The sequence below is a fragment of the Montipora foliosa genome, chromosome 8 (genome assembly GCF_036669935.1).
Source record: "Montipora foliosa isolate CH-2021 chromosome 8, ASM3666993v2, whole genome shotgun sequence".
Lineage (NCBI taxonomy): Eukaryota > Metazoa > Cnidaria > Anthozoa > Scleractinia > Acroporidae > Montipora > Montipora foliosa.
Window position 1 is genome coordinate 10,475,989 of NC_090876.1, and position 10,000 is coordinate 10,485,988.

General features: G+C 40.0%; 1 protein-coding gene across 1 annotated transcript in view; it reads left to right on the forward strand.

The window, feature by feature from the left end:
* The window catches only part of LOC138012507 (ATP-binding cassette sub-family F member 2-like), a 22,482-nt gene that overhangs the window by 11,227 nt on the left and 1,255 nt on the right, over window positions 1-10,000 (forward strand). The window contains exons 3-10 of the mRNA XM_068859291.1: window positions 738-992; window positions 2,426-2,528; window positions 2,917-3,012; window positions 3,499-3,618; window positions 5,756-5,845; window positions 6,608-6,781; window positions 8,299-8,427; window positions 8,507-8,710. Coding sequence (XP_068715392.1) covers window positions 738-992; window positions 2,426-2,528; window positions 2,917-3,012; window positions 3,499-3,618; window positions 5,756-5,845; window positions 6,608-6,781; window positions 8,299-8,427; window positions 8,507-8,710 — 1,171 coding nt within the window. The remainder of the gene's footprint in view (window positions 1-737; window positions 993-2,425; window positions 2,529-2,916; window positions 3,013-3,498; window positions 3,619-5,755; window positions 5,846-6,607; window positions 6,782-8,298; window positions 8,428-8,506; window positions 8,711-10,000) is intronic.

Below are 10,000 nucleotides of genomic sequence, written 5' to 3' on the forward strand. Positions count from 1 at the left end.
CATCAGGCCAGCGCTTATGTCCGGTTTCTGTAGCATGAAGGAACTAGCAGTATTTTTATTACCCCTGGATGGGATGCCAGTCCATCGCAAGTTTACCCCCAGCATTAGATTTTCTGACACCCATTTATACACCTGGGCCTGGTTGTTCAAAAGCCGATTAACACTAATCCGAGATTAAAAATTAACCAAGGAGTTTATTTCTCTACTCCCAAATGCTGTTCAATGCTGATACTCGGCAAAACTTCACATTAGAAGAAGTCAATCTTGAAAAACAAGAAGAAGCAATAGAAACGTTCACCCAGAAGTTGAAAACATGAAGCAAAAACTTACGCTAATCCTGGATTAAGTTAATCGGCTTTCGAACAACCGGGCCCTGGGTGAAGAGAGGCACCATGAGAGTAAAGTGTCTTGCCCAAGAACACAACACAATGTCCCCGGCCAGGACCCAACCCCGGACCACTGGATCCGGAGTTGAGCCCAACAAATTGACCTGCTCCCAACTGAGTGGCTTCATAGCTCACTTCATTGGGAGAGCGTTGCACTGGTATTGCAGAGGTCGTGGGTTTGAATCCCATGGAAGCGACCTGAATATTTCAGCTGTCTGTGAGAGATCATTATTGCTTAAAAATTTTCCAGATTAGAGCAAGGATCACTTCTGCCTTTCATCTATAACCTTCACTTCAAATATACAATAATTTTTTCATCATTCAATGTTAATTAGCTGTTGTCCCTTTTAGATTATTTGATGTCTTTGAAAGGCTTGATGAACTTGATGCCGATCAGGCACAAACCAGGGCAGCTGAAATTCTGAGTGGCCTTGGCTTTACTTCTGCCATGCAGGCAACTAAGACAAAGGACTTTTCTGGTGGTTGGCGTATGAGGATTGCTCTGGCACGGGCATTGTTTGTCAAGCCAACCCTTTTGCTTCTGGATGAACCGACAAATCATTTAGACTTGGATGCCTGTGTTTGGTTGGAAGAAGAACTGAAAAGGTTTGCAACCAAACCTGTAGGTTCATGGCTGCGTAATATGCACATAAATACTTAGTTTATATTACAAGCAATTTTCAGGCTAAATGGAGAACCCTAAATGGCTGGTTTTCTGTCGGGATTTTACAGTACAGCCCATTACCATGGAGACTGATTCCATATTGTTTCCCTTTCCTTTAAGGATGGTGCCTACCAATTAAAGATATTTTTGCCCCGGTGTGTGATTATGAAGGAAATGTAGATCTTACAGTCAAACCAAGTGAAGCGTACCCCTCAAAATTGCATTAATGAACTGATTATTTGAAACTTGAACCCGCTAGTCGTTTCAAGAATGCAATAATGAATTGATTATTCGAATATTGAACTCGCTCGTTCGATCCAAGAATACGGCTAACGGGTTCCGTTTCCGAAAAATCGATTCAGCATTGCATTCTAGAAAAGACTAGTAGGTTTGAAACCTACTAGTCGCAACAGTGAATTGATTTTTCGAAAACGGAAGCCGTTAGCGAATTTAGCCGTATTCTTGGATCAAGCGAGCGAGTTCAATATTCGAATAATCAATTCATTATTGCATTCTTGAAACGACTAGCGGGTTCAAGTTTCAAATAATCACTTCATTAATGCAATCTTAAGGGGTACGCTTCACTTGGTTTGACTGTAACAAGTGTTATTGAAATCCAAAAAGAAAATTGGGGGTAACCACACATTTTTCAAAGATAATTCATGAATAATATTTGTAAAAAGCTTTAAAATACAAAGCAATGTATGGCGTTCTTTCTCAAATTGAAGCTTAATTATCTCTCAAAATGGTTACCCCCTATTTTCTTTTTGGATACTAAGAATACTTACTAAGATCTACTTTCTCCGGATAGTTTTAAACCGCGCAAAAATATCCCTGTATTAGTAAAAATCGGCGACAGGAGTATCTGGAGATGCGCAGAACGTATGCGCAATAACAATAGTAGGCACTGTCCTTAACTTCAAGTTTAGCAAAACACATAAGTTTTTAAAAAGCAGAATTTAGTTTTTACATGTACATGTACATGTACATGTAAAGTTTTCCCTTTCAAAGTTTGCTGATGGAAGACCAAGATTACAAACATTTACCAAGTGGAGTGTCTGATCGCTCCAAGAAATGATGCCATAATGAAAAACTTGCTAACCCCACTTGCTGAGGACCGTACTGGGGAAATGTTGACCCTCTGTCTGCTGCGCTCGGTCCATAAAGCCACAACATTGGGCTATTATTCTCCAGTGCAGCCCTTGCACATGGTTAGGTTAGTAAACAAGGTCTGTTTCAAAATCTGAACTTCTCTTGACCATATTTTTGCTGATTTCTCTTCACATTGTACCATTTTTGCATGATGTGAAAGACGTTGCATGTATCTTCTCCCTTATCTGAAAGTTTTTTTTTTTTTTTCAATGATCTCTTACAGTTACAAGAGAATCTTGGTGATAATATCCCATTCGCAGGATTTCCTAAATGGAGTTTGTACAAACATTATACATATGCACAAAGAAAAACTTGTCTATTACGGGGTAAGACTCACTGACAGTAGATGTACGTTGTAAAAAGATGCAGTTAACTTCAACTTTTAGATTTGGTCTCAGAACATGCACATACATATATAATTATTATATAAGTTAAAGGCTCTGGGAGCCAACTCAGTACTGTGTGTACCTTTGTGTATCTTTGTCATCAATACGGGATTTGTGCCGATTATCGTGCAACCCATTAAAATTTATTATTCTCAGAGTGTGCATAAGCCAATATTATCGACAAATCGGTCTCCTTTGATTGGCTGAGTTACATTAATTTTGTGAAAATTAGTTGAAATCATCAACAGTAATTTTAAGTTTTTTTTCCATCTGCAACGAAAAAATTCAGGCTAATGTTTGCTGATTCCCATGATTTTTCATGACATAGGGTAATTATGATTCCTATATCAAAACACGAGCTGAGCTGGAAGAAAATCAGATGAAACAGTACAACAGAGAACAAGACCAGATTAAGCACATGAAGGTTTGTGATTAATAAAAGGATCATTCTTCTTGCTTTCATAAAGACATTTGGGTCGTTGAAATCATTTAAAGTGTTTATCAGGTATCATACATATTAAGCAGTATAGTCTGGCTACATGTACAACGTACATGTATTCATAATTATCATTATTGTCCTAATCGTCGTTCCGAGGAGACTCCCCATTTGATGAGTACAATTCCCTGGCATTTTATAGACAGAGTAAAATTTCTAAGTGGTTGTTGTAGCAGGGAAAGGGTTAAATTAAACTAAAAATCTCATGTTTACTGGCTGTAGAAGGATGATGACATAAAAGGCCGAGTTTTAGCAGCTCTCAGCTTTGCTGAGTTGTTGCAATGGACAGAATGCCTGAAGCGATTAAAAGACAATTTCTGACTTCTGAAAGCCAGTGTCTGCCACAAAAGAGCTTTTGGAAAACGTGTCTCATTTCATACTGTTCAGTATTTATTTTCTATAAAATTTCTACAGGACTACATTGCTAGATTTGGTCATGGTAGTGCAAAACTTGCAAGGCAGGCTCAAAGCAAAGAAAAAGTGCTCAGCAAAATGGTGGCTAATGGACTGACAGAAAAGGTTACCCAGGACAAGGTGAGATATTAAAGATGCTAATTGTTTATTTTATGATAGTAGTTAGTATACATGTACCCCTTTTGGAAAAATTTGGGGGTCCATTGCAAAATTTAAGGGGGTCCAGCTAATTAATATTCAAGAATTAATATGCATCTATTGTCTCTTAATTGCTGCTGCAGTACCCTTTCAGACTTCTAGTTGCACAAAAATAAAGTCTTATCCCTCCCAATGAATATGTACTTAAAATAATCAATATCTTTGAAACTGTTGTGCCTGTTGATTCATCGATCAAAACGTATGGGCTGTCAAAGCTCCATCGATCACATTGAAAACATCTCAAGAAATCCGTATGCTGTAGGAACTGTTGGTTCCAGTTGATAAATGATCCAGATCTCCACAGCAAAAAAAACAGAACTGAATCTCAATTTTCCGTAAAAGAGCATCATTTATTTTAACCATACTTGAGGTGTAATTTAGGAACAAAAGAGGAAACAAATGTAAGCGATCGATACACAGTTTGTCGTCGGCCCGTGCGGCCGTGACTTTGCCGTGGCCAATGTTAATAATCAAGCGATTGAATACGTTCAAGTTTCATGTTCAACGAGTTAATTATAACTCTAACTCCGAAGAAAGTTGCGTAATTTGCAAAACAGACAAGTTACGTTCAAAACAAGAACAGAGATGACGACACGTACGCGCCTGGAATTAATATCAACAGGGTTGCACAAAACAAAAATTTAACATACTTTTCCTTTGGATTCTCTGTTATTTAACTCACGATAAGCGAACTAATGCTTGAAATTCACTTGGAAAGCATGCAACAAACTGAACTTCGACTGAAATGTTTTATTATCACTGGCGGCAGATCGAAAGTGTCGCCAATTGTCTCGCCTAAATAAAAACAGCTCAGATCATGTCACGCAACACGTGCGAATTCAAAAACTCAACTTCTGAAGCTGGACATAATGGTTGACAAAATGAAATTATTTGACTACAAAAATCCGAAAATAGCAGCTTACTTTGAAATTTAAGGAACTCAATCATTTCTCCGTTGTGAGAAATGGGAATGTTCAATTTCCTTGTGAAATACGCCGTTCGCATGTTTTTCCTGGCATTCGTAATTTGCATAAACCTTTTTTTTTTTTTTTCTGCGTCCAATTGGACCCTTTGTTCCATATTCTATGCGTCCAAAAGGAAAACGAGTGCGTCCCAGGACGCAATGACTCACTCTGGATACATCTCTGTGTAATAATAGCAGAGCTCTGCGCCTTAAGAGCATCATCTGTGTGAGAAAATTTTATCTTGGTCATCTTATAACTGTACAGCCGCATATCCACCCCTCCAATTATGCCAGTGTGAAACTCTAGGGTGTGGGAACATCCTTGATATTGGACATCCATGTTATGCTTAATTGACACCTGTCAAAACAGGATATCTGCTGACCACTATCACATGACCATATCGTGGGCTCATCAAGGTCAGCTAAATTTCATCGCTGACCAGGTACTGGTTTTCGATTGGATCACAGGCTCAAGCCAGATTAACTAATTGCCCCCGGCCAAAACCCGAGGAGGTAACCCAGAAGTTCCCGCGCAAAAAGTGTGAATGTATAAATTAACTGGATTTGTAGGTAATGTAGGAGGAATCAATATCAATTTTCTCAGCTTGGTGCGCAAGGTGGCATTGGTATTGCTTAAACGGGTGCGCAAGTGGTATTGATATTCTACATGACCAAGGTGTTTTTGGAGTCAAACATTGAAGCAGATCTGATGCAAATCGAGTTGCCTGGCTCAGAAATTGATTTTGTCTGGCCACAGGTGCGACAATTTGTCAGACGCAAATCGGAAAAAGGGTGAAAATAATGTTTAGCTTACAATTTATTTATATCTCAACTGCCTTTCATACTAACTTAGGCAGGGGCAGATGTAGTGAAAACTATTACTAGTTGTAAGAATAAATAACTCGGGACCTCCGCTTTTAGGCTTGGCTAAATCTATATATTATTCTGCTGAAGATTGTTTGTTAGACTAAAAGCATAATGTGAATGCGTGCAAATCCAGTTCCCTATCAACTGGACTGCTTGATTTCTAATGGCCATTCTAATATATATTTATATATAATTATGTTTTCCATTCTCTTTTCTTTTGGTGAACAGGTCCTAACATTCTACTTTCCTGACTGTGGAAAACTTGCACCTCCTGTTGTCCAAGTTCAAACCATGACCTTCAGATATGGACCAGACAAGGTTACGTAACAGATGTGAAAATTCAATCCTATTGTCAGAATTATGTATATACATTTTTTTTTTTGCTGCAAACTAGTATACTAGAGACAAATTTACGGGATGATGCCTTCTTCAAATGGCACTTGTGACTGCCAGTGAAATTAAAGGGTTAGTGGGGCTTGTTAGGTCCTGACTTGTAAGAAACATTTCAGTCACAGAGATGCTGCAAACTAGTATACTAGAGACAAATTTACGTGACGATGCCTTCTTCAAATGGCAATTGTGACTGCCAGTGCAATTAAAGGGTTAGTGGGGCTTGTTAGGTCCTGACTTGTAAGAAACATTTCAGTCACAGAGATGGAAAAGCCACATAGGGTAGCTACGAATCATATTATTGTTGGTATATGGGGCATGCATCCATAATGCATATTCATTCCTCTAACCCAGAATCGTGTGGCTAAATATCCTATCAGTTGCCATTATTTTGGTTACAGAAGGGAATAGTTCACCGAACAGGCCAGATTTCATTGGGAAAATGGAATTAGCCTGATCAACTGATACTGCATGAAGAGACCTTGCACCATATGTTTAATGAAGAAAATACTCTGGAAATTTGTCCAAAGTGTCGCTGTTTTTGACAGCTGAGCCTGTTTGCAGGCATTCTTTCAGCTAATCATGCAATCTTTCCAAAAGATTCTTTAGAGGGGTAAAATAATATGAAGATGGCCACTCGCTGCTTTCTTTTATAAAGCTGACAGTGTTGCCTTGAAAAATTATTTGTAGCCTGTCATCTACAAGGACTTAGACTTTGGGATTGACTTAGAGTCCAGAGTGGCATTAGTCGGACCAAATGGTGCTGGGAAGTCAACGCTACTGAAACTTCTTGATGGTACACTGACACCTTCTGATGGGCTCATACGAAGACATAATCACTTGAAGATTTGCCGCTACCACCAGGTATTTTGTAACTGTAGAGTTTTTCCCTTAGTTTGGTCTTGATAATACAAGAGCTTTGATCGTGGTAAGGTGTGATTCTAATATTCTTGGTCAAGATTTAAGTTGGTAGGTAATGCGGACCAAAAAGTGTTATAATAACTGTTATTACAGTATGGCCCTCAATTTAAGCATTGTTCATTTCAGAGCGCGTGGAAGCGAGGCTTTTGGGTCAACATTCGAGTAGATATGAAGAAGAGTAAGAGATTTGGCACGCGAAATGCGAAAAAAAATAATGAGTTCCTATCCAGAATTTACGTTCTTCTGTTAAGAAGAGAAACTGCAGTTGTTGAATGGAAGCTTCCCTCATTCGCGGCACACCTCGGTTAACACGTCCATATGCTATACAGTGCCTTGCCATACTTTCCACGATAAAATTAGGCCAGGCAAACCTCAAATTAAACGACAAAAAGCTAAGGAAACAGTCAAGAATCAGGAAATCACACAGTCCTTTGATAAGAAATTCTTGTTTTGACCCAAAAGCTTCGTTTTCGTACCCTGGTCCAAGAGGTTTTTCTTAAGCGACGAGAGGACCGCGAAGCGGCGAAGACGAGTCGCGAAGTGGCGCGAAATAGTGTTTATCTTTCTCGCCGCTTCGCGGCTTTCTCGCGACTCCACAAAAACCTCTGGGACCAGAGTATCGTTTTCGCACCTTCTTAAACTAGGGACCTTTAGATCGGAGAACGAGTACGACTGTGATTACGCGTCTTCCGTACTGAGCATGCGCATAAGGTTTGGAGGCCGACATTTTTGCGAAGTGCGCATGCTCAGAACGGAAAGCTCATACTCGAAAGTCCTCTTAAGGTCCCTACTAGGGAGCTTACGAAACGAGGACGACGACGGCAAAGATGACTTCATTTAAAAATACGGGTTCGCGTTATTCATATCACTACGAAACTATTTCATGTCGTTTCGCGTTAAAAGTGTGTAGTAACTGTCGAGGAATTAAATTGATATGAGTGGGTTGGAAGCGTAGAGAGAGAACTGAAAAGTCATCGTCATGTGCTAAAGTCCTCCACCGAACCTTGAATTTGGTCATTTCACGTCGTCATTTAGGAGATGACGGCAAAGAAATGTACCAAAATGTAAAACGCACGTGCAGAGCGTGCAGAGTCATTGTTTTTGCTCACTAAACGTATTGTTTTGTAGCGTCGTCGTTGCCGTCGGCGTCGTCGTTTCGTAAGCTCCCTAATAAACCACTGAGACGTGGGCTTAAACACCGTTAGACTTGGAGTGGGAAGGGGGACGTTTAACTCCATGTAGGCTCGTGAAAAAACAATATTATTGTAAAGCTGGGTTGGACTGTTTTTTTAGAAAGTGGGCACTCGAAGAAGAATAATCAAAGTATAGATGTAGTATTTGCAAGATTTATTGGAAATCATGGCTATTAAAGCTGTTGATAATGTGGTATGAGTACAGTCTGATTAGAAAAGTAATGTAAGGCTTTTAACTTTGCTTCCATATTTATCTGCGTCTTACAGCATCTCCAAGACATGTTAGAACTGGATATGTCAGCGCTTGCTTTCATGATGAAGTGCTTTCCAGAAATTAAGGAGGTGGAAGACATGCGAAAATCAATTGGAAGATATGGTTTGACTGGAAAACAGCAGGTATGAATGATGGATCACTCACTAATTTGAAGAAGTGCCCACCATTGGCCTAACCAAGGTTAATATTGTTTTACCCCAGATCTGTCCGATGCGTAACCTGTCCGATGGTCAGCGGTGTCGTGTGGTTTTTGCATGGCTGGCTTTCCAGGCTCCCCATTTGTTATTCCTTGACGAACCAACCAATCATTTGGACATGGAAACCATCGATGCCTTGGCTGATGCCATCAACGACTTTGAGGGAGGGATGATGCTTGTTAGCCACGACTTCAGACTTATAAATCAGGTTGGAATAAATTAAAGTCTCTTGGATTTCCTTTGACAAATTAAAGGGCCAACTTTTCTAGCTTACCTTAGTCGCGCAGTCATATGGCGTGACAGTTAGCTTGTCGTGTAATCTGTGATGTCAGACTGTGTAAACAATCCAAACCCTTTAATCCTGAACGTCATCACACGCCCAATTCTTCCTAAGGTTGGCGTTAGTGGAGATTTTGGGTTGCTATCTGATTTTTACACTGCACAATCCGCTCTGAAGCTTCCCAATTATTAAACTTTTGAAGTTGGTTAAGAATTCTTTCTTTGAGAGCAGACCAACAAAACTGGATCACGGGCGCCAATTTTTTCTACGTGTCCGTTCGTGTATCTAAACGATGTGTACCCCAAGGGTACGGCGCGAATTTAAGCATAAGCCATGGATACTGACTCCTCATCGTCATCATCATCATCATATCTTTCTTTGCCCTCGGCTTTTAGAATAGCTTCGTGTAGGTACAATCGTGGACAAACCTCGTGAAGAAAACCGTACAAAAAGCACTTGGTCACTATTTCTCCCTCGTGAATTCCGCAGCAGTTACTGCTCCTCCCCCCCCCCCCCCCCTCCCCATATCCAATGTTGATTTGGAAAGTGTTGATTCCCAGGAAACTGTTCGTGACCCCCCAGAAAACAACATTGAGACTGGGGAGGGGGGGGTCAAATTGTTTGCTTACAACTGAAAAGCGCGTGGAAGGGTTGTTTTCTTAAGAGTTTTGTTCGTGATTGTAGTATCTCCAAGCATTTACCCTCCCAACCATGATATAACACAGAAGACAGACCCTAACATGCCTTCCTCTTAGCGAATAGTGTGAGAGTTCGTGATACTGAAAAAATGCTCGGTCATGAATGGATTTAGGTTTTAAGGTATTTTCCAAAAACTGAATTTGAGAGGGTCTTGGAGCACAGCTGTACCGTTGCCATGGCAACAGTTGGGGAGTCGCAGTCACCCTTTAAAGTGGTACTATGATCAAAAAATCATTTCCTTTTTTTCTTCTGATTTTGAAAGCGTGTTCGCTTAACACCTAACTGGCAAAAATTTGAGCTTTGCAGGGCTCGAAATTGCGACCAATACGGTCGCATTTGCGACTAAATTTTTCCCTTTGCGACTAAAATATCTGGAGAAGTCGCAAATTTGCGACTTGTTGTCACCTTCGTTCTTTCGAAACAAAAGGGTTAGCAGTTGCCACTTTGCTGCTACTTTTGCTAAAATAAACAAATAAATAAATGACAAAATTATTTTGTTTCTCGTTGTGAATTTTCTCT